The 25,193-nt window shown below is 39.6% G+C and overlaps 1 protein-coding gene across 2 annotated transcripts in view; it reads right to left on the bottom strand.

Annotated features, from left to right (window-relative positions):
• PHF6 (PHD finger protein 6) overlaps window positions 1–25,193 on the bottom strand; it is a 47,282-nt gene that overhangs the window by 18,423 nt on the left and 3,666 nt on the right. For both annotated transcript variants that reach the window (XM_029930600.1, XM_029930601.1), the window contains exons 2-5: window positions 24,608–24,791; window positions 24,287–24,388; window positions 9,943–10,076; window positions 9,629–9,672 (exon numbers count right to left, since the gene is read on the bottom strand). In XM_029930600.1, the coding sequence (XP_029786460.1) occupies window positions 9,629–9,672; window positions 9,943–10,076; window positions 24,287–24,388; window positions 24,608–24,745 (418 nt within the window). In that variant the 5' untranslated portion in view covers window positions 24,746–24,791. The remainder of the gene's footprint in view (window positions 1–9,628; window positions 9,673–9,942; window positions 10,077–24,286; window positions 24,389–24,607; window positions 24,792–25,193) is intronic.

Genomic DNA, 25,193 nt, shown 5'->3' with positions numbered 1-25,193 from the left:
ATTTTTTTTAAGATATCAAAATATACAGTAAAGAGACAGCAGTTAAAATACTGGCACAGGAAGAGACTTATATCAGAAGAGAAAGCAAGGTTGAAAATAGACCCATAAGCATATGGGAATTCAGAGTATAATGGTAGCATTTCAAATGAGTGGGGAAAAGACACGATGGCATAATTGGCTATCCATTTTTTAAAAACTGAGATTCCTTTCCTCATACCATATGAAAAAATCTAATGAAATAACAAACTATAAACGTAATAGAAGAAACTGGAGGGAGTATTTTTTATAACGTTGGGTCAAGACACCTAAGAAGTCATAAAGGGGAAGATTGAGATCTGCCTAAAAATTAGAAATCTTTGCATGGCACACACACCATGAGAAGACAGTGAAAAGTGAGAAGACAAATGAAAAACTGGGAAATCATTCACATTTAGTGACAGAGAATTAATACTTTCACTACCGAAATCACTCACTACAAATCAATTTCAAAAGGACAAACCTCAAAAGAAAAATGCACAATGGATAACTGGCAATTCACAGAAAAAAGATACATGACTAAAATAAAAATGAACAGAGTTCAATCTTAACTAGAGATGAGAGAAATGGAAATTCAATGAGATAATTGGATTTGCAAAAATTAAAAACTGTTAATGTCCAGCACAGAGGCAGGAAACTGAACACCCTCATACACTGTCAGTGGGACCATAAACTTGGTACATGGGATAGTACTTTCCCCAAAGTGAAAAGCAAACCAGTTTTAAAACTTTATCCTATAGAATCACTTGTATAAGTATATAAACATATATGTACAAGAAAGATCAATGCAGTTTTATACGTGGAAAAAAACAGATGTTAATGATTTTTGATAAAGAAATCCTTAAACTATGGTTCTATTTATTCTATGGGATACAACATAACAGTTAAGACGAAAGAGGTCAAATGGGGCGCTTGGGTGGCTCAGTCAGTTAAGTGTCCACTCTTGATTTTGGCTCAGTCATGATCACACAGCTCTTGAGTTCAAGTCCCACATCAGGTTCTGCACTGACAGTATGGAGCCTGCTTAGGATTCTCTCTGTCTCTCTCTGTGTGTCTTTTCCTACCTCTCTCCCTCTCTCTCCCCACTGCTCCCTCCCCACTTGTGCTCTCTCAAAATAAATAAACATAAAAAAATCAGTGGGGATAAAAGACAAAATGCTTCAATGGATGAAAATAAAAAGAATGAGGTCAATCTGTAAACAACAGGGAAGGAGGTCTGTGATAAATCACAGAATAAAGAAAGCAAGTAGCAAAATAGTATGTACATATACTATGATGCCACTGTATTTAGTAAGTGTGCATATATACTATATACATGTCTGTATGTGGTTTAAAAACAAGGCTCTGGGAAAATACACACCAAACTGCTATTACTAGTTACTCCTAAAGAATGTGACTTCAGGGTGAAGGGAGGCCTTTTTGAACTGCTTTAATGTAATAGTATTATTGTATGATTTTAATTTTTAAGCAATGGATACTATACTATTGTTGTAATTAAAAGAACTTCTAACATCCACCACCCATGGGAATATAATGTAGCATAGTCTCTCCAGAAAGATACGTGGCAACACGTATCAGGAACCTCAAGAAGACTGAACTTTGACCCAGTAATTGTACTTGCGGAATTTGCCCTAAAACATAATTGAAAATGCACATGAAAAAATGAGCATGAGGTACACACTCATAGTCACAGTACTTTCATTTAAATTTTTCATGGTGACATGGTTCCAGTAGGGTTTTCTTCCTCAATTCAAAATTGTGAAGATGTTTTAACATGTTACTAGGAAAGGCTTTTTTCTCCTTCAATGATAATTATAAAAGTCCTCTGCATCAAAGAAGTAAACCTTTTCTTTTCTACCTTCTAATTCCGCCTGCTCGGCTGGTGCCTGCCCTCGCTTTCTTCCCTTCCTGCTCCCTCCCTCCTTCCCTCTCTCTCTCAAGTAACCCCTGTTAAGCGCTTTTCTTCTCAACCTCAAGCGTTGAGAGAGCCTGGCCTAGAACCCGGAACTGCCTCAGACTGTGTGTGCCTGTGTGTCCTCTTACCGGAGACCTACGCCCAGGACCCACAAACACACTAAAGGATCCAGTTAGTGTAAAGTACTTCATTCACAGCAGCGCCTGGCACATTAAGAACCTCTCAATAGCTGTCAGCTGTTATTTCTTCCACGCACACAAATGTGGTTTTTAAAAGGATACACAAACAAATGGCATTCTAAGCAGACTGTTCTGCATCTTGCCCTTTTCTACCTCATTTATGAATCGGAAACACTGCAGACCTCAGGGCTAACATTTGGCTTTTGCAGTTCTGACTGTGCCAGATGCGCCGTGCGCTTTCTATGCACGCTCTCACTCGAGGCTCACTAGCAGCGCACGAGCTTCTACCTGTCAGCACCCCATCCCTCATTTTACAGGTGAGGAAAAGTTCAGAATGGGCCAAGAACTTTAGCCAAGGTCACCAAGCTAGGAAGTGGCAGAACTGGGACAAACCTGTGCCAGTGAGCAACCACATGCTTTTAAAGTGGCAATACCCACTGTCACGGAAATACAAAATGTCAAGTACTCCTGGAAGTTACAGTTTTATGTACGCTCATGTCTGCAGAGAAATGCTCTGGAAGGAAACTTAAGAAGCTGACAGCAGCGGCTGCTTTCAGCAAAGGAATCCGGACACCGACATAGGATGGGAGGAAGGCTCGTGAACAGCCTACGCTCATCCTTACGTCCGATTTCTGTACAGTGTTCACATACCTATTCAAAGGAACGAATCCAGTAAGAAAACAAAACCTCACCCTCGTCCTCACAGCTGTAATTTCTACATATCCAGGCCGATAGGGAAGGTGACGAAGTGCTACCAAGCATTCCCAACCCTTACGAACATTGCCCCTAGATGTCTATGTGACTTTAGAAAGGCCAGGCCCTTCTCTGTCACCGTTCTGATTGCGACTGTAAGGCACAGGAGTGACTCTCTTACCAGTACACCAACTTTCCTCCTCCCTGTATTGGAAAGTCCTATCTGCTCCTTTCCCAATTCTCTTCTTTGTCATCACTGTTTTTCTCACCTTCTACCTTCCTGGGTTAAGCTCCATTTCCTCTCCTCCCCAAAGTCCCACATCAATTAACAGTATGAAGCAGAAAGGACCCCTGGACACAAAGTTTGAAGTCTGCAGCCTACTAGGACTTAAAACTTGGTAAAGCTAGTTAACGCTCACAAGGCAAAGTCTCCTCGAGTATCAAATGGAACGAGAACACCTTCCTGAAAAGGATGCCTTAAACATGAAAAATGCTTTGTAAACTAGAAAACTCTATTCACTTGTTAGTCATTACTCTTGTCACACCGTGTGTAGATGGTAAGCTCTCTATCAAGGGGCTAATTTTTATTGGGGAATTGGCAATTCCCCCATGTGTCCACACCCAGGAGGCACTCAATAAATATGTGTTAGAATTATTTTTAAAGCCAAAGTGAAATGATAAGCATTAGGGTTGCGGTGAGCATGGCCGCCCCTGCCGTGCGTCTGTGCTGCTGCAACGACAGGAAGACTGGGGGCGCTGCGCCTCGCCTCCCCAGGGGACACGGAGTGTGCGTTTGCTTTGCACACTCCCCGTCACACACAACTCTGCTTTGTTTTTCAGAAAAGGTATCAGAGAAATGATTTATTTTATGTATATTTACATATGTATGCATATATAAACAATGGAACATACCTCAAAAATCTTCTTTTTCCAAGTATGTATTTATTTTTGAGAGCACAAGCAGGAGAGGGGTAGAGAGAGGGGGACAGAGGATCCAAAGCGGGCTCTGCATTGACAGGCTGATAGCAGGGAGCCCGATGCGGGGCTCAAACCCACGAACCTCAAGAACATAACTTGAGCTGAAGTCAGAATGCTCAACCGACTGAGCCACCCAGGTGCCCCCAAAATGTTCATTCTTAGTTCAGTGTGCTAAAATGAAATATGTCTGGGATTTAATTCAAAATAATCCAGATGGAGGAAGTAGGTGAGAGGTGCAGATCAAACAAGCCTGGCCATGAGTGGATGACTCTTAAGCCAGGTGATGGGGCTTTTTTTCCAAACATATTTTTGTGTATGTTTGATACTTCCTATAATGAGTTTGAAAAGTGTGCCAAATGTAAGATGAGCATAAACAGTGCCTAGCACAGCACTTTGCACATGGGTAGCCAATAAATCTGTTGAGCCAAATAAAAAATATGGAGTAAGTTCTAGCAAAGTGCACAGTGTGAACATGTTACTAAAATTTTCCAGGTTAAATCACAGAGACCATTTAAGTTCTATGATCTTCCGAGGAAGAGCACACGAGTGTAGTATTTACTCGGCACTGAACCACGTGCCAGGAGCATTGCTAAGACCCTTACACACATTATTTCATTTAGTCATTATTTCATAATAATTTCATGACGGTTTTTTTAATTCCCATTTTACAAACGCAGTATCTAAGGCTCTAAGAGACATGAAATAGCTTGCCCAAAACTATGTGACTAGTAAGTGGCAGAGCTAAGATTCAAATACAGATCTGATTTCAGAGCCCATGTTCAGCGAGTGTACAAAACTCCCTTTCCAGCACTTCATAAATCTACTCAACGTTACAAAACATAAAAGGTTTTCAAAGACACTGATATCATATAAAAATCTCCCCCTACTTCCACTTAATAAAAGTAATGAAGACTGAAGGTGCAACACATTGTAGAAAAACAAAGGGAAAGAGAATATTAAGGTAATATCAAAGCAGAATGTACACAGAAAACAACACACCTCTCCTAGAACTACAGTGACTCTAGTTCTTGAAACACAAATTGAGTTGTATGATTTGACAAGTAATCTCTAATATAAAGTTTCCAGAAGGTCTGTTAGGGGATCCACCAGGTCCCTGAATAAAATCAAAAGTAGGTCTTCCAAAGTTAGGCACGTAAGAGTCCTTTACACTGTCTTACAGTCACTGTGAGTAGTTGTGGCACTTCTCACTAAGCTATTTTTAAGTAATTTCACACTTATAAAGGTATACAGAATCAATTCCTACATACCCTTCGCCCAAATGTTAACATCTTACCACATCTGCTTTATCATTTATTCTCTTCATTTATTCATATTTTCTTCTTTCATTCAGCCTTTCTTCTGAAGGGGTGAAGATGCAAACACGATGCCCCTTTATCTCTAAGTACTTCCATGTGTCACCACTGTATTTTAATCAGTTGGTCACAAATCTGTCACTAAATTGTGTCCTTCCCCACCTCCCCAAAACAAAAATCCCACTCTATGAATTCATCGTGCTCTACGAATACCCGGTGCAAGAGAAAGGTCACCCCAAAATAAGGGATACATTCAAGACCATGCTGTGTTGCAAGTCAAGGAAAAGACATTACAGACATTTCTTGAGCACCCATCCTATGCAAAACGTTCTCTACTGGGTAGCTTAGAAATAATAAACCACAAGTTTGGCTACTTACACTTTCAAGAACCTAAACCGAACTGAGGTTATGTTTGTAATCACGACTTAACAATCTACGCATTCTGGCTGCGAAGAGCTAACACTCAGCGTCTACTCTAAATACTGTTTTCTATCTCATCACAGATTACTTTGCTCCACATATATCATTAAACAGAAAAGCCTTAACCTCTTAATGAAAAGGATTTTAAAAGAACCACAAGACATAATCACAGTTCCTTGTAGGCACTCAAATGTTTACTGATGTAATTCTACAACACAGAAACTAGCATCAGTTCCAGACTAGACCTACTTGCTATTACCAATGTTGGGCATTTAAAAAATATTGCTTAAAAAAAAGGTAAAGAATGTATCTATTATCGAAACACAGAGGCCAAAGAAGGGTACATGTAAGTTGTAGAATTAAATTCTAGGCTTTTCCTGTCCATTTTTAATGTACAAATTCCTAAAGAGTAGAAGGGCAGGGGCGCCTGGGTGGCTCAGTTGGTTAAACATCTGACTTTGGCTCAGGTCATGATCTCACAGTTTCTAGGTTCTGGCCCCGAGTCAGGCTCTGTATAGACAGCTCAGAGCCTGGAGGCTGCTTCAGGCTCTGTCTCCCTTTCTCTGCCCCTCCCCACATGCACGTCCTCTCATGCGCGCTCTCTCTCTCTCAAAAAAACATTAAAAGAGTAGAAGGACACGACATTGTTTCATGGGCTCAACAACCATTTGTGGCTGGTGGCTATCATAATAGACGGCGCAAATACAAAACACTTCATTGTCACATGATGTCCTACTAGACAGCCTTGTTGAACCATATGTTCCATAGCCCCTTGTGAAAAGCGTGCACCTGAGATCCACTACATCCAGCTAAAACCACTGCTTCTCAAACTTTCATGTGCAAACAAGTCACCTAGGATCTAGTTCAAGTGGGAATTCCTATTTAGTAGGTCGGGGGTGGGGCTTGAGATGACGCGTTTCTAACCAACTCGCAGATGATGCCACTTTTGCTGGTATACTGATTATGCCACCTCCCTCCCCTCCTGGTTGCTAACAATTACCAACTCCCAGTCATCCCAGCCCGTGCACCAGGTTCTCCTTAGCACGGAGCTGAGCGCTCTTTCCTCCCTCCAGCCCCTGCTGCATCCTGGGTGATTTCAACGGCCCACAGGACAATCCAAGCAAGTTCCCTGACCTTCAGTGATGGCCTCCATCAATTACTCAACCCCTACCATCACACCCAGACACCTTTATAATCACCTAAGAATGGTTCTAACCTCTGAAATCACTATAAATCACACATACTTTGGGACCACAAAATGAGTGCTTTCCCACGTACTTTCTTTCTCACTGATCTTCAATCATGACCCTCCGTCTATTACTTCCTTCCTGTTTCTTATTTTCCTGCCTTCACTTCCCTATCTAACTTAGATGTCTAACTCGCCACTTTCTCCATGCTACACACAGGATTCTGAATTGCTGAAGTAACACAACCTGAGGGTATCACTATATAAATGAATGGTTAGCAACCTTAGCTGAGCCCTCTATCCAGTCTGGAGCCCTTACATTTCTCCAGGCAAACTTCCTCTCCCATCTTCACAACTATTCCCGCAAGCTTTCTCATCTCTCCTTCAACGTCCAGCCCTCCCCAGTCTCCTGCAGTGTCCCTGGCAGACAAAACAGTCCAGATAGGAACCACGTATCCCCCTCCATCTCTCCTGTGACAATGGAAGTGTCCTCCACCTCATGGCAATTCTGGTTGTGTGCTGAACCTCCCTCCTTCCTGGGGCTTCAATGTCCTCTTGCCTAACAGATCAACTAATCCACCTCCTCTCCCAAAAAAAAAAAAAAAAGGCCCACTAAATGAAAACCAAACCGATAAGGCTACATGCTATGTGATTCCAACGATATGACATTCTGGAAAAGGCAAAACTATGGAGACAGTAAAGAGATTCTCGAATTTAACATTTCAAAATACATTTTGTATTAGATCAAACTACCATGAACAGACTGAATTATGGAGTATTTATCATTTTAAGTACTAGCAAACTAGGTTATTGAGCTCACCGATGGCAAATAATCAAGACCCTGCCACAGGCAATCAGCTCCTCTCTGCTGTACAAACTACTGTGGCACAATTCTCAAAGATAGTCCCCGAAATACGACCCTAAAAGCCCCAATCATAAATTACAATCATAAAGTAAAACATATGTTTCCCATTAGAACAATGAAGTAATTGGAAGTTCTGTTTTTGACAAAGCACTCAGTATCAAATAAATTCAAGCTAGATAAAAGTGACAAAAGCCATAATTCAATAAATACATACTCTGGAATACCTTCAAGTTATAAAATTATGTTTCAAATTCTACAATGAGTATATACACACTATGTATATATCAATAACACAAGGGGCCCCAATGTGCTACAAAAATATATACTGAACCCCACCCAAATTCAAAACGATTGTATCACAAATTTGAATAATTCAGGAATTTAGGATTCTTGCCAGTTACATTAAAAAACAGTCCTCTTGAAAACCATTAATTTAGATCTGTCTCAATAAATTTCTCAAAGCAAAAAGGTGGCCAAAATTATTTTACTTTACAGCCTGCAGTGACTTTTCTCTACCACTAGATGGTACTATCAGCTTCAGAAATCTACCAAATGAAAGGGGAGCCAGCTACATTAATCACTGTTGCCACCTTCAAGTACTCTACCCCTGAGTGTGTACACATTCATCTTCATCAGATCCCAGCTCAGAATCCTTGGTTTACCATGCATATATGGTCACTACAATTTTAAAGAGAATCAGAAGTGCGTGGGTGGCTCATTTGTTTAAGTGTCCAACTTTGCCTTCAGCCATCATCTTGTAGTCCATGAGTTCAAGTCCCACGTCAGGCTCTGTGCTGAAAGCTCAGGGCCTGGAGCCTGCTTCAGATTCTGTGTGTCTCTCTCTTTCTGCCCCACCCCCACGTGAACTGTCTCTCTCTCTCTCTCTCTCTCTCTCAAAAACAAACATTAAAAAATTTTTTAAAAAACCCACACTGTTAAAGTGTGTAGTAATGAAAGGTGGGAAAGCTTCCTCTTAACCTTTGAACAAAACAAAAGGTTTTTCAATTAAATTCTAGAACTAAATAAGGAAAAAAACCAAGGACAACACTTAAAAGGTTTTTCAGTTGCACTTTATCACCTCTGCAACGTTCTGTTCTTAATAGTTATCGAATCTGTTTACCTTGAAGACACGTTTTTGCTGAAGATTATATAACCAGCACTATGCTAAAGTAATGAAACAATCTGGAGTCCCAAAGTGTAGGATATAGGCAAGATCTAAGATATCAAAAAGGGCCACAAACTTTAATATGCTGACACTGATAATTAGGTAAGTCTTTATAAAAGCAAGCACTTCCTAAATCAGCAGACTGAAACCATTCTACTGCTAAGCAACACGTTCTCGGAGGCTAACAAAAACTAAAGATCTCCAATCTAAATGCAAGGACAGAACAATCTCAGATTAAATCCAAGCCTTTTTATATTGCTAGTGAAAGTATCAAAACCATCTGTTGGTAAAGGTATGAAATAAGTCAGAATTCAATTTAAGAACATTTCCATACCTTTTAAGGACCAAGTACAACTTGGCTAACTATATATAAACATCCCTGACCTTCTTTTAGTTAAATTTAAGGAAAAACAAACTATAATTTTAAAAGTTACTGTATTTTAAAATTGATTCCTTCTTATGAACATGTCTGTATGTTTTAAAAAGCTCTACAACATGAAAATACAACAGGAAGCCTGATCACAAAATGCAGTGGTCTCCCTAGTTCACATTTTCTGTATCCGACAGTAGCACGGATCCCAATTACCTTTACAAGCTACTAACACTGTTGTGATCACAGAAATCCCAAACCCTACCATCATGTTTCTCCTAAAGATGAATACATTCTCAATGTACTCCTTACAAGAACTTTAGGAGTAAAATTTTTCTTAAAAATTGAGATCATTTCCACTATGTATATTAGTTTTAGTTTATCTTAACACTTTTTTTTTAACTCTTTGAAATGTATTCAATATTGAAATACATCTTGTGGCAAAAATCGGTATAGTAGAATTTACTCCAATTTCTTCCTGATATTGAAAAGCAGCTGAACGACATACCTTCAGAGTTATGTGCAGTCTTCTTGTGTTTCCGGCAATAAACCCTATAAAAAATGAAGAAATCAAAAATTATCAAGAAAACAAAATTCGTTTTTCAAATTAAGAAGATGAGCAGTATACTTTATCCCATTCACAAGCTGCATCCCAAACATGTCAAAGTCCTATGCCATTTGTCTAACCATTAAATTCCTTACCAAAAACACCTATGACAATGATGATGAAACGCTTTGAAATGGGAAAAATGTTTACGAAAGCCTAAAGAAAGTATGACTGCTAAAAAAAAAAAAAAACTTAAAGAGAAGTTAAATAATTACATGTAAATTCCTTGTGAAGGTTTCTCTCGTATTTGAGCTTTATCATGCAACGCACAGTGGTAGTGGTATGTCCTGTGACATGTTTTCACATCACAACCAATTGTTGCTCCAGGACAATGGCACAAAGAACACATCTACAGCAAAACAATAAGATAATTATTATTAGCGCGCAATTTTCCTACGGCCGTGATGTCAGGTTAGCGGCATATCGATCTCTGTCAAGGAAAACAAACCGGTTACTGAGAGTTTTGTAACTAATAATGCTATTTTTCTTGTTTTCTCGCCTAGAAATAATTTGAATAAAATTCTACTAGGGGTATTTCCCCCTGTGTTAAACACTGACAAAATTAATGGAATATTATTAATGTCTATTGTTTCACTATGGTCAAGAGAAAAATTGAAATGTTGCAAATCAGGAATGTAAGGTATAGTATATAACCTTTCCACAACCCAGATTTTCCTGGAGATGAGTAACTGCGGAAAATGTCTCATACCAGAAAAAAATTTGTCCTTCACATCTCCACTGAATGAGAATCTTTGGGAAAAAACCCTCACATACTATTGGGGAACTTGGTAAAATCAATTTCAAGTGAGGGAAGAAGGATAAAAGAATTAAAGTAGATTTTTAAATATCTCGAGCTCTAAAAATAATTTGTGATGTCGATTGTAAAAATAGCTAATCTATTTTAATTTAATCTATGTTACTTACCTACTGCATTATGAATTCAGGCAAATAGACAAAAGAACAGCTTCTTAAACATATTTTTAATGTATTTACCTTCTAACTTTATTGGATAATTCCTATCGTTTAACTAGCTCATGCTCTAAATTTAGGAAAAAGCTCTTTTTTAAAAAAAAGTGCAGAACAATGATTGCTGGTGCGTTTGATTAACATATCATAGTACACTGGACTGAGGGGGCTTTTAATGAGGCCAACTCCTAAGCTATAAATGCCATGGCCAAACACACTCACTATATGGGACATTTAAAAACCTGCTGGTTTCTAGATACCTCGTTTGGAGCCGTTTTCACTCCTCTGTTGATTTTAACATAAAGACCACTTAGCATCCTAACTTTGGGATTACTTGGCCCCTAGGCAATTTTGGTATACGGAGAGGCTAATATAAATTCCAGTACAATTCCTTATACTTCTTTAAGCAAGTCAAACCTCCAACCTCTCATCCGAGCTATCATTTAAGAAATACTCCTATTAAGTCAGAACCAGAAACAGTCTCAATACAGGTACACCCCAGAAAACACGAGGGCCAGCGCCCATTAATATTAGAGAGGAAAACTTCAAAGTATTACTGTTAAAAAGAAATACTGTGGCAAATGATCAAGCAGGAGAAGCTGTTAAATACTTTGGGGTGACATAAATCCTTGAGGAAGTGCAGCATTTGTACTGCAGATTAACTATGAAGTTTTATTATTTTAGCAAATTGTTATCTTTCATCGAAAAACACACTTAACACAGAAATTTTGGAAAAGACAAGGGCACAAAGGAAATTTAAACGTCACTCATGCTTACCAAGTAGAGATTCCCTGAAGGTGGGTTACAATGTTACATGACAATATTTCTCTATATAATTCTGTACTTACTACTTTTACGACCAGTTGTTAGTTTTTTTATTTAACAAGTCGAACATACCCCATCTCATTGGAATTCTACTGCAAGTAATTCATCTTGAAATTCCATCAAAAATGGGTTTACAAGTACATTTTGAAAAAAAAAAATCACTGAATTCAATTAGCAAGTAAAAATGAAAGGAGGGGAGGTGCTGTTAAAAATACCGTACTTGGCTCAACACTGGCAAAAATATAGTGAGATGGGCACGCTCATATCCTGCCAGAAATCACTATACTCTGGATTTTATTTATCAAAGAGCTTTTAAAAAGTTCTTATTTCCTGATCCACTAATTTTACTTCTGTTACTCTAGTCTAAAAAAAAATGAGACTCAAATGACTTGATTACATTCATGTTCATGGCAGATTTACAATAGTCCAGCATGTAAAACCACTCATGGAAAGCTGAAAAATCTTTAGATTATAGTGCACCTGTATGTAGGAATATTCTATAGCCATTCCCGAAAGAAAATTTAGTGGCATGGGAAAAGGTTTATGTATAATAAACACTAAGTGAAAAATAAGGCAGGATACGAAACTATATTAATTAGGATCACGATTATGTGTATAACATATATTCTTTAAAAACAGGGGGAAGTAGATATAGGAACATACCAAGTGGCTATCACTGGGTGGTTGGTTCTCTTCATACTTTTCTGTATTTTCTGATTTTTCTACATGGACAAAAATACTTTCATACACAAAAAATTATTTTAGGGGCACCTGGGTGGCTCAGTTGGTTGAGCATCAGGTCATGGTCCCAGGGTCATGGGACTGAGCCCCGCATCAGACTCCACACTGAGCTTGGAGTCTTGTCGAGTCCCGCCCTGCGGAAAATCCTTGCGGGTTCTTGATCCTGAGGGAGGGAGAGAAAGGGCAGGAGGGAGACGCAGAGAGTGGAGACAGCACACGGTATCTGATCAAGCCTCTTCTTTTTATTCAGAAAAACTGTATCTTATAAAGCTTTTTAGGAGGGAGAACAAGGCAGCTGACCTAGGTCTGTTGCTAGGAAACAGGGTTAAGTGATTAAAGCTAGGGTAAAGAAGGAAATAAACTAAAGTTTTTAGCACAGCACTCAAGGGCTGATACCACCCTGCCTGTGGGTGATTGATCTTTGTTCTTCTGGCTTCTCTGACAGGGAGTGGCGCTCCCCTGCCCATTTTTGCAACTCCCCTCAGGGAGTGACATATCCAGCTAGCAAATGGCCAAGCAGCTGAATCTTTGCCGCTTCCCACAGAGTCTGCTTAAGATTCTCTCCCTCCTTCCTTCCCTCTCTCTCTCAAAATAAATAGATATTTATTTATTTAAATATAAACTAGTTAGACTATAAATTCTAGACTGGGGCACCTGGGTCGTTCAGTCGGTTAAGCATCTGACTCTTGGTTTCAGCTCAGGTCATGATCTCATGGTTCGTGTGTTCAAGCCCTGCGTCGGGCTCTATAGCTGGCAGCATGGAGCCTGCTTGTGATTCTTTCTCTCCCTCTCTCTGCCCCTCCCCTACTTGAGCTGTCTATGTCTCTCTCAAATAAATTTAAACAAATAAATTTAAAAATAAATACGGGTGCCTGGGTGGCTCAGTCGGTTAAGCATCTCACTTTGGCTCAGGTCATGATCTCACAGTTCGTGAGTTTGAGCTCCACGTCAGGCTCTGTGCTGACAGCTCAGAGCCTGGGACCTGCTTCAGATTCTCTGTCTAGCTCTCTTTCTGCCTCTTCCCCACTCATGTGCTCTCTCGCTCTGTCTCAAAAATAAACAAACATTTAAAAAATTAAAAAATAAATAAACTAAAAAAGCAACAATTTGGGGAATACCCTAGCAAATGCTTTTAATACCCATCTCTCAGTTTGTTAATAACAAGGAAACCAAAGGTCCAAAATATATCAAAATTTGTTTTATCTGGTTCTCAGTTTAAATCTGCCCAAAGTATAACCAGTTAACTACAGCAATTTAGGACAGATAAAATTTTTGAGGGAGAAAATGCTCATTCTCACTTTTGTTAGTTCCTCTCAAGGAAGAAAAAAGATATACCAATAAAAATGGTTTCAAAGAGTGGAAAGTTGTTTTCAAGGTTAGGAGTAGGAATTTTTCTCAATTAGAATTTATTTACTAGATCTATTTTAGGCAGCATTCATATAAAAGCAGAAATCCCTGCTTATATATGAAGTTCTGGCAAGGCACTAACATAATAGCAAAAATTATCCATAACAAAACTAAATATAAAATTTACGTGTGTTTTGTGTACCTATGAACACAAAACAGAAACGTAACTGTTACCTCGAAGTCTACTACATTCCAGCCCCTAAAATATCCTTTCTCCCCTGAACTCTTATGGGACTTAAGATATAGTATTTATTTTGGCTCCTACCAATTTACTCCTTTGTATGGCTAATTATATTTATAAATGTATAGATTTTATCCATCAATTGTTTCTAGACTGAATTTTTTGGAAGATACACACTGCTTTACGAAGTAGTGTTCAATAAATGTACTGACTTTAAGCTTATTCTGTTACTGAAGATTTTAATACCTTCTGGTATATTTTTTTCTCATTCATGTTTCTAATACCTGCAGATTTAACAGAATAATCTTCAAGTGTGTCTAAAAATTTAAACAGTCTGATCTAGAATGTGGAAAGGTAACATTGAAGAGAACAATATAGTTGAAGGGGTACAGAATCAACAGAGGCAGTATTTGGGAGGAAAAGATTAGCCCTGTCAGATACAAGGTCGAGAATCAAAAAGAGATAAAAAGAAAAATGAAAAAAAGCTGGGAACCCAGATAGATGGCTGGTACACTTTCCTTAAGTTATGGAAAATGAAACAAGAAATGACCTCTCTTGAAAAAAGTAGAACAGGAAAATCCCCCCCCCACCCCCAGCTAGCACCAAGTGGCCGGACCCGGGTAATGTTACCCCGTATTCCTCTTTACATGAAACATGTGCCCTCAGACTTGCCAGTCCCTACTGGGCTCTTAGCAGAATGACTCTCAGCTGCCAGTGAACATCAAGTCTGCACTACCTGTGACTCTTTCCAACATGGGAAAACGAAAGAGAATCTGACAGGAACATGGTTAACTGTGGTTAAATGTCTGTCCCACGTATCAAATATTCAGTTAAGGGCTAATTTTCTGCCCCCAGTGGAAGTATGAATGTTAATTCATACTTATCCTGTTCATACCCTGATTTCAAGTTCTTTAAACAGAGGTGAAAATTTGTTGAGAATCATTTTTCTTTTACTTCTACTCCTCTCTTCAGCTTGCTACCTACTAGTCCTAGTAAGCCTCAAAACTCAAGCACCTCTTCTGATGTGGGGAGACTTGAAAAAAAGGCCCCATCCTATTACAGATATTTGCACCTCATCTTCGCAGTGTGGTTAGAAGCTATGCTGGCTTTAAAATTTCTTAAGTAAAAGCCATATATATTTAGGATGTATGGCATGATATTTTATATTAGTGAAATGATTACTGTAGTTGAGCTAATTAGCATAACCATGTCTTCATATACTTACCAGTGGGGGGGGGGTGAAAGCACCAGAAATCTACTCTCAGCAAATTTCCAGCAGACATGGTGGCACTGACTACAGTCATCATGACATACACCAGAGCTCTAGACTTCACCCTTCGCAACTGCAGCTTCGTACCCGTCAACCAACACCCCCTCCGCCTGCCTGTGGTAAGCACCATTCTACTCTGGGTGAAACTCTACTATGGTAACGTTAAGCCGTACCCCACAGGCCGAGTCTCAACGAGCTGACCCAGACTAAGGAGGAACTAGATCACACATGAGTGACGACAGAGGGAACCGAAAAGGCTGTGACTTAGCTAAAGTCCTACAGGAGCTGGAGGCTGGGATGTACCTGCTCCTCAGGCAACTGAACCGGGCCTGGGCTGAAATTCAGTTTGTAAAAGGAAGTCCTAAGGAATAAAAGGCAAAATAATGCTTTCTCAGTAGCCATGGGCGGAGCTCAGAGAAAACTCAACCAAGACCACAGAGAGAAAGTAAAACTAAAATAAGACTGCCAACTTCTAGGACAGGCAGAAGGGAAAGCTGGAATCTGATGGCTAGGCAGAGCCATAGGGATCCAAGTGACAAAGGGCTCACTTGTGAAGACTTGGCTTGGCCCAGCTTACTTGCCGTGTGTCTCCCAGTATGTGTTGTGTCAGTGACTGACCGCCACTGTATAGATATAAATCTGCTCAGCCCAGTAGTTACTACTCTCAAGACACCTGCTCCAAGAAAAGGGGTATAAATGTATGAGGATGCAAAAGAGGTTCCCAAACGAGGCCATATTCTTAAGTCCGCAGGCACAGAAAACATAAAAAGCACTTGAGTCGGGAACAGGGTACCTGGGATACGTGCACAGGAGACAGGAGACAAAAATAAAGTGAGGGCAATTCCCCTTACCCTAGTGTCGGGGGGTTTTTGTGTTGTTTTTAATATCACATAACACTACCTTCAGTAAAAATGAATGTGCGATGAGGCGGTTAGGGTAAGCTTTCAGAGCTTCCTAAAAAAGGCTCCTAAACTCCAGGTTCATTGCTTTATATACAGTAATACCTCACATATCCAACACTGTTAGAAAACAAGAGTGACCTCTGACTTATCTGGTTAAATGTCAGCTGTCCAATTTACCTGTTAAAAATAATTCCTAAAAAGAATTACCACTGCATGGTAGGCTGGAACATGAACACATAACTGCATCTGCTATATACTACAGCATCATTAAAAAAAGTTCACCGTTTTGAAGAAGGCCTCATAAAAACACAAAGTTAACAATAGAATATTAATAATAATAAACTTCATATAATAATTAGGTCTAAATGGAAAGCTAGAGAGCAAAAATGAAATCTGAAAGCCATCAGAGTCATTTAAAAAGGACAAAACTGATACGTAAGGATCTTAAATTTCCTAGTACTAAAAAAACAGGGCCACTGAAAAGTACTTGTTTTCATTAAAATAACAGACTAAATCTAAGCAGTTACTGAATAAATCAGTTTAGGAAGCTTTCTGAAATTGGAGGGCCATGAACTAAGTTAGACTATGTAGTTCTCACTTAACGTAGTCTCCTGACCTTGCTCTAAATCTCACAAACTCTAACTCTGTCAGACTTTGTGAGTCACCACTGATGAGGAATATAAATTCTTATTGGAGCTTTTGAAGGTTTTTTTTTCATCTGAAACCGTTTTTCTGAGCTCAGAGCTGTTTTCAGGAGTCGGTTGTTTCAGGCTGAGGGTACTCTAAGCTGCTATGTTGTCTGCTATATACACTCAATCAGCGGGAAATGTCAAATACACATCCATACTCAAGTGACTACCAAGAATCTCCCAAAACCAGACATAGATTATTTTACATTACTGGTTTGGGTGCTCCTCCATTAGCACAAATAGATGAGAAGTAGTTACATAAAGACATAAATTTACATTATTCCCAATTACAATTAAATGAAGGCAAAGAAAAATATTAATTTATTCAGTAATAGTCAAAGACCTGATTTTCTCCATCACCGGACTTGAAGTTTCTCTTTCACCTTACATTCATTGTCCTTAATCACCTCCAAAGGAAAGCAAAATTCATTTTCATATAAATGACAGGTAAAATACCTGCACACATTAAAATTAACCTGCATGCCATCATCTGAGCTTTTTAAAAAAGTACACACTAAGAGGAATACACTTGTGATGCACCTACACTCAGTTACACAGATGACAATGAGGCCAGTGACTCAGGAAGAATTTACCTGTTCTTCCACAAAAATACTCTCAGGCAGGGGTCCCACAAGCCTGACCCAGCCCACCAGCCATTTTCATATAAAGTTTTATTGGAACACAGACATGCTCATTTCTTTGTGTATCATCTGTGACTACAATGGAGACAATATGGCTGGCAAATCCTTAAATATTTATTATCTGGTCCTGCAACCAAAGATGGTCTATCCGTCTCCTAATGCACTGGTCCACAGCCAAGAGTGTCCATCAAACATCATCTAGGAATCTTTTTCAAAAGATACATGCCTGTAATCCCCTGCCTGCCCCACTTCTGATCTAAAAGTTGGGTAAGGACCACTGCTCTAAGGACTCAGCACCACTAATCACCTGGCATCTTCTGCTGCTCTGTATGCAGTAAGCAGCGGTAACATTCTGTGCACTGTGGGCACTCCATTTTGCCCTTACTGAATGCTAAACGAGCGACTGACTCTACTTTAAATAGCACTGCCATTTAATACTTACCTATTACTTTTGACCACATCCTCTTCCTTGAAACTCATCCCCCTCTGACTTCTACAAGCATCACTTTCCCAGTGGAACACATTTCAAATGTCACTCTCTGTGAAGCCTTCTGACTTCTCAAATAGAATTCATGAGGTCCTCTATCCCAGCTCTCCTGAGACATTCTTTACATTCTCCTACGGCTAAACTAGATGCATTCACGGTTGCACCCAAAGTGTCTAAGCATCGTACTTGCTACAAAGTAGGCACTAAATTAAGTAACTGATACATTGACAGATACATGAATTCTAGACTCCAGAGGGAGGACTGGAGAGATACATGAATTCTTAACTCCAGAGGGAAGACACTGCCTAAGGAAACAACAAAAATAACACCATACCGGGCCACAAAATGTTGAAGAAACACGAAAACCCTCCTGTGCGATGCATACATAGCTCTCCACCGTCCTGAACAAATAACCAACCTGATATTTCCCTTCAGATTTCTCTTCCTTTTCAAACCGCTAGAGATGCAAACAACACTAAAACTCTGATTAACCAAAAAAAAAGAGGAATTTAATGCTACACTATTACCTCCAGAGCCAATCTACACTTAGACCATTATTAAGGTTTCACGCTATTATCCAATTGAAGCTCTTCTCTCCTTCAAATTAAACAATGAATGAGTGCCCACTTATTTACTAAAATGCTATTGAGCACAAATGAGACATCAAGTACCTTGCTAAGTGTCTTCCGTGCATTATCCCCACTGAATCCTATGCTAGGCAAAAAGAAGAGTCTCTACCCTCCCAGAGTCCATAATATAATAGGAAAAAAACCTGCACAGGTGTAACAAATACAGTGCGTAGCATGTTAAACTCAATGACAGAGGTAAGAACTGATAGGCAGCCAGGATAAATAATGTCGGTGCACGCACAACATCGGGGACAAACAGAATGCATGGGAAACCGAGAGGAGAGACAATGAGATCAAGAATGGAAAAGGTGGATTATGACTTCTGCGGGGCAGGCTGAGGCCTCTGGGTAGTATTTTGTATACAATAAGACATCCGTAAAGGTTCGGAGTCAGGGAAGCAGAGATCAAGTAATTACCAGCAGTGCTTGGAAGGACAGAAGAGGAAGACTGGATGCAGAGAGCATTAAGAAAGAAAAGAAAGCACGGACATCCCAGAAGGAGAGTCAATGTGACAGATGTGGAAGAAGGAAGAGCTGAAGGTAAAGGATTTAGAAAAAGAATCAAGGTTCAGCATGGGGAGATGATGAGTAACGGTTTAGACAGGATGCATTTTATGATGTCCTTGCAGGACATCTATGTATAGCAGACAAAAATGCTGCCGTTATGAGATTTCATTCTCCATAGTGAATACTGTATACCCCTTCTCTCCGGAAAAGCCCTGCTTTGCCCGTTCCCATCCCCTACTATCAGAGTTGAAATTCCTGTCTAAGGTGTAAACACCCTGCAACTATCCCACTTTACTCAACTGAATCATGACTGCCGGTCTCCTGTTCTGGTAGTTTACCTATTTCCTGGATGCATTCCCCACCCCCCCGCCTTTTTAAACCTTACTGTCTCTAGCAGTCTTACTTACCTAAATAGGCAAGGCTCCTCCTACTCAGAATAAAAAGGCGTATGTATAAATTGTCATATATGCAGATTCATGGCATGCCCGAAATCTAGGTCATAAACTCAAAATCAGATACCCCATTTCTCTGGGGTACCAAACACTCCATTGGTACTGAGGAAATAACAAAGTAAAGACCATCTAAACTTGGTCTTTTCATTTTCGGAGACCACAAAAGATATCTTGAGGGTAACAGAGAATAAGAATATTCTTACCTAGTATATATATATAAGATGTTTGTCCTAAAAACTAACAATGCTATGAGGGCTGAACAGGGAGAGGGGAAGGAGGGGTGTTCATGGAGAGGAGCACTTGGAGGGAAGAGTAGTGGGTGTTTTATGGAAACCAACTTGGTAATAAACTATTTAAAAAAAATAAAGCATGTTGGTTACCCCATTAAAAACAAAACTAACAATGCTATTAAGAGAACATAGTAACAGGAGTTAGATTATGTCCTAAATTCAGTAGCATTTCTATATTTACCAGAAAACTCTTTAAGCTCTAATAATTACATTGCTTAAAATATGATTTGGGGCTCGGTAGCAGTCTAGTATAACCTAGGGTGATGAAGTGTTCTGGCTTTGAAGTTACCTGGCCCTAAAATCAAACACCAGCTCTGTCGCTTACTAGTTATAGGACCTTAGTCAGGGTACTTCACTGAGCCTCAGTTTCCTCACCCATAAAGTGAGATTTAACACCTATCTCACATGATGACTGTCAAGATTAAAAAGAATCATATTTAAAGTACTTTGCCCACACGGTAAGTGTTCAATAATGTTATCTATTTCTACCACTGGAAAAAGCAGGAAAAACGTTCAGAGGATTTCTTTAGACGTGGGAGTAAAATTTAGTCTTAAAAGGGGAAAATTTAAAAGTGGCCTGAGGACAGTCATCAAGTATATGAAAGACTGTCCATTTTTAGTAAAGAAAAAACCCAAATACTTCCTTTAATGGAAGGAGAAAGACCTAGAATAAATGGCTTTAAATTGAGATAATTAAATTACAAAGAAAGATGGATTTCCCAATTCTGAAGAGTGTAATATAATGATGGTCATGATTCAAGGTGCTTGGGTAGAATGACAACTTTTTGATATACTTAAAATTTTTTTTATGTCTTTATTTTATCTTGAGAGAAAGAGACATAGAGTGAGCGGGGGAGGGTTAGAGAGAGAGGGAGACACAGAATCTGAAACAGGCTCCAGGCTCTGAGCTGTCAGCACAGAATCCGATGCGGGGCTCAAACCCAGGAACCGTGAGATCATGACCTGAGCCAAAGTCGGATGCTTAACTGACTGAACCACCCAGGCACCCCTCTTCTTGATACATTTAATAGCAGAGACGAGGGGCGCCTGGGTGGCTCCGTAGGTTGAGTGACTGGCTCAGGTCATGATCTCATACTTCAGGAGTTCAAGCCCCACACCAAGCTTGCTGCTGTCAGCATGGAGCCTAATTTGGATCCTCTGTCCGCTTCTCTCTCTGTCCCTCCCAACTTGTGCTCTCTCTCTAAATAATAAATAAAACATTTTTAAAAAAATAGCGGAGACAAGAATCTTATGGTGGATGGCTTGGAGGCAATCTTGCATGGGGGTGAAGGAGGTGAACGAAAGGGCATTCTGAACTCCTGTTCTTAGAGTGATATATGTGACACAGTTACCAGCTGCAACAGCAAGTAACTCTCCAGTGTAGGTACTTAAGGACTTCACCACCTAGCTTCATCCAGAGAGAGTATGTTCTTCAAATACACTCCTCTCAAGTATCTCCTTAAAGAAAATGAAAACAGTGATGATGATTCATAATTTTACTTGGAAATATGCATTTCTTGGCTAGATAGCTGGAGGCTAAGAGTAGATGGTACAGATATGGTGTCTTCATATGGCTTCATATGGCTGCAAAAACCATTCTGGAAAAATATGTATTTGTCTTAACTGCAAATACAGAGACACAAATTATAAAATCCTTAGTACTCTGGCAAAATCTTCCTGGTCCATCTGGGTGCTCAAAGGTCACGCAAAAGAGATGAACTTCCTCCCTCATCTTTGTGACTGACATGAAAACCTTGGAAAACTGCCTATGGCAGCAAGGACACAGAAATCACATGCCTGCATCTTCTGCTCTGTGACCTCCCTTTCTCTCAGACCGACCCCCATCTGGCCCGCTATACACTTCCATCGCGAGTCCCAGCCTCTTCTCTCTAAACCTCCCTTTGGGGCGAGTGAGCACCTGTTAAGCCAATACCCGCTACAGGCTGGGACCTCGCGTGGCAGGACCCAGGGAGCAGCACTCCTGTTTATTTTCAGTGGGTGTTCACGACCTACCTTCCCCGCACAGGTCAGAGTTACACGTATGAATGCTCCTCCTGTCCTACTTATGTAACTTCTTTAAATTCTGACATTTGGGAGGAAGAAAGGGAGCAAAACTATGTACCTAGGCCCAAATTCTTTCCTTTTGCCCCTATTCCTTACTAGTAGAGACCCATAGCCTCAAAATAGCTTTTGAAGCACGTTTCCTAAGGCAACTCTTTCTATCTTCTGGAGAACTTTTTAGTCATGTAGCATCACTGTTTAGTAAGCAGTGGTGCAGCATTGCCTGTTCACCACTGGCAGAAAGACAAATAAGTTAATGATCTGTCTAAAGTTACATAACGTGTCAGTGACAGAGTTATTAAAAAAAACAAGCCTCATGATCTCCCAGCTCAGCATGCTTTTCATTAGCCCACAATGACAGGAGCAGGATATTATTATTTGTAAACACTAACTACAATGGTGCCTACCATTTACCAAGTCCTAGCCCCGTGCCAGGCACCACGCTAAGTCCCAGACAGTGTCTCTTTCAATTCTCACAGTACCTCTGCGAGACACGTACTGCCACTACCTCCTTTTGGCAGGGGAGGAAAACATGGCGGAGAGAAGTCCAGAACTTGCCCAGGGTCACCCAGCGAGCCAACGACAGAGCTATGATTCAAATCCCAGTCTGTTACTATAGTGTGTCGTCTTAACCTCCAATGTTCTTCCGTTTCCTGGATCCAAGGGACAAATGTAGTTTCTTTGTAACTTGCTACACTTGGGGGAAAACTTAACTCCCTATACTATACCATTAAAAATTAATCAAAATAATTTATATTTGTGAAACTTGTACAAGGTTCTGATGCTCTCTTCACAAACAAGTCCAAATAAATGAAATCTCCCCTGGATTTAGCAATACCGCCAGATGTACACTGCTGCTCCATGTAAAACGCAGCACTGCATTTGTCAATAACAAGTAACTTTAGAGACCAAAACTGCTCCCATTCTGACTAGAGCAGCCATGTCAAGTGACCAAAATGCTAACAGGTCAGGATGTAGAAGCATTTTCCAGACATATTCATAATGCCAAGGAATAAATAATGGGGCAGTAGGTTTACGGCACAACCACTTCCAAGTAAATAGTATTCTTTCTGTGCATCTGAATTTGCTTTTAAGGACTAGCAAATAAAAACATATTGTCTTGGTTCTCAAAAATCAGCAAGCCATAAACACACAAAGAAATCTAAAAGCAGCAAATACAAAATCATGATAAAAAACCACAAAGCATTCGATTACTACAACAGTTTTGGAGGTGGGGGAATATAAATGCTTTCACACTTAAGGCCTCACTACCACAAAAACTGACTTCTGAATTCCCACCTGTGCCAGTAATGATTCTAAGCTTTGAAATTATTAATCCGAAAGCAAGTCTCAAATCCTTGAATTTCTTCATATTGCTTTTTTCCCTAATACTATAAGACTGACACCTTTTAAAAAACGGATTATCCCTGATCTTCAAAATGATAGTACCTACCTTTGTTCATCGGATTCTTCATGAAATATGAGATTATCCGGTGCCTAAGAACATACATACATGTTTGCCAAGTCCATCTTTAAAATAATGACACATCTGAGGGCTGCCTGGGTAGCGCAGTCCATTAAGTGTCTGACGTGCAGCGTGGGTCATGATCTCACAGTTTGTGATTTTGAGCCCTGCACTGAGCTCGCTGCTGTCAGCATAGAGCCTGTCTCCCTCTTTCTCTGCCCCTCTCCCATGCATGCATGTGTGTGCATGCTCATGCTCTCTCAAAAAAAAAAAAATTAAAAAAAAAATTAAATAACGAAACACTTGATAGTGAAGCTACCGAAGAGACATTTACAGATATAATTTCAATAAAGAGCTCAAAGGAGAAACATAACAGCCAAACGAGGAGAAGCTACTTCAATGTAAACCGTAATGTATCGAAGTAACAACTGAGATGACGTTACTTTTCCAAAAGAATAATATAGTATCTTGTCAGTCTGGTTACTGGTAGTGAAGCCAGCTACAAGAATGGCATTGTAACATACCTTCAGAGAAAAAAAACCAGTAAAATCCATCAAAAGTTATACAAAGTCATAAATGCTGTTACACGGCTGAACCACAGTAAAATACAGCAAGTGCTAACATTCTTCAGCTGAAAGGGTACTGTCATCTTCATTTATGATCACCACAATTTGTGATGGAAGATGAAAACACATCCGAATTATGAAAATTCACCTGAATGAACACTTTAACACATGACATATTCAAATCAAGTAAACTGCTTGCTTTCTAAGTCAACCCAGCCTGCAAGAAGATTTTAATTCTTTTTGAACAGAAAAAAAATTGGAACAACATAAATATTGATTTGCTCCTTTCTTGTTGAGTGATAAATAAGTTAAACCCAGCCTTGGAATTTCTGGTTGGGGGCAGGTGGGGGGGGGTCGGGGAAAAGACTGTGATTTAAAATCATACTGTTAATAATAATGCAATACACTCTATAATAAGCAATCTCCTCTTTAATGAGCTTTAAATAAGTTTTATTCTCAAGAGGCAGAAATACCAACTTACCAGTTTCGTGCCTCTTTTAATTTCCTTTTGGACATCTTCAATAGAAAATCCACCAAGGCTTTCGTTATCAGAGTGTGATGATACCAAAGCAGATGAAAAGAGCTATAAATTACATTTAAAAACAATTAAGGTTCACATTTAGAGAAATTACAGCGAAACAGTGAATAAGATGTCAACTTTAAAAGGGAATCTTCTAGCACAAACAAATGGGATAGCCTTAGTGAGAATCCAGTTCTTAAACAGGGAACTGAGCTTCGTCCTGCTCGGGCTGGTCCCCATCAGGGCCCCGGCGGCCAGGCCTCGGGCGCCGCCGGTACTTACCATGCACTTATGATGCGCTGCCACCTTCTGGTTTGCCGAGATTAGTAACTGTCCACACTCCTTGTCTCTATTTGACTTACAAAAGCCACACTTGCGCTGTCTTGTGGGCCCTTTTTTCTGTTCAACTGAGCTTGACATGATTTTTAAATTGCTTTTAGAATGCCACTTTAAGCCTCAAGAAATGCTACAGAGAATGAGAAGGGCAACAAAATGGTTAATTGCACTTTAATATCCATTTACACAGTCATGTCGTTGTTTAATATTTAACCTAAGTTTTAATATCTGCAGTTTAAATGGGTATTTAGAATAGACAAATTAACATTAAAACCTAAAATGTCTCCATAATGAAAAAAACCAAATGTATGCATAAAGATAAGTAATGAAATAATTCAGAAAAATCAAACTGCTCCCAAATTAGGGGATATGTGAAATAATTAAAACAATTTCTGCATGGATAAATTAAAAATGTACACTGTGTGATACTAAAATCATCATCTGCTCACATAATTGATGAAAAATATTTTTCCTATATAGCTAGATGCCCCATCAAGGAGACCGAGAATTATATATCTAAGAGCAGAGCATA

This window comes from Suricata suricatta, chromosome X (genome assembly GCF_006229205.1).
Source record: "Suricata suricatta isolate VVHF042 chromosome X, meerkat_22Aug2017_6uvM2_HiC, whole genome shotgun sequence".
NCBI classification, from domain to species: Eukaryota; Metazoa; Chordata; class Mammalia; order Carnivora; family Herpestidae; genus Suricata; species Suricata suricatta.
Note: the sequence above shows the minus strand (reverse complement) of the source record. Positions and strands in the feature narration are given on the sequence as shown.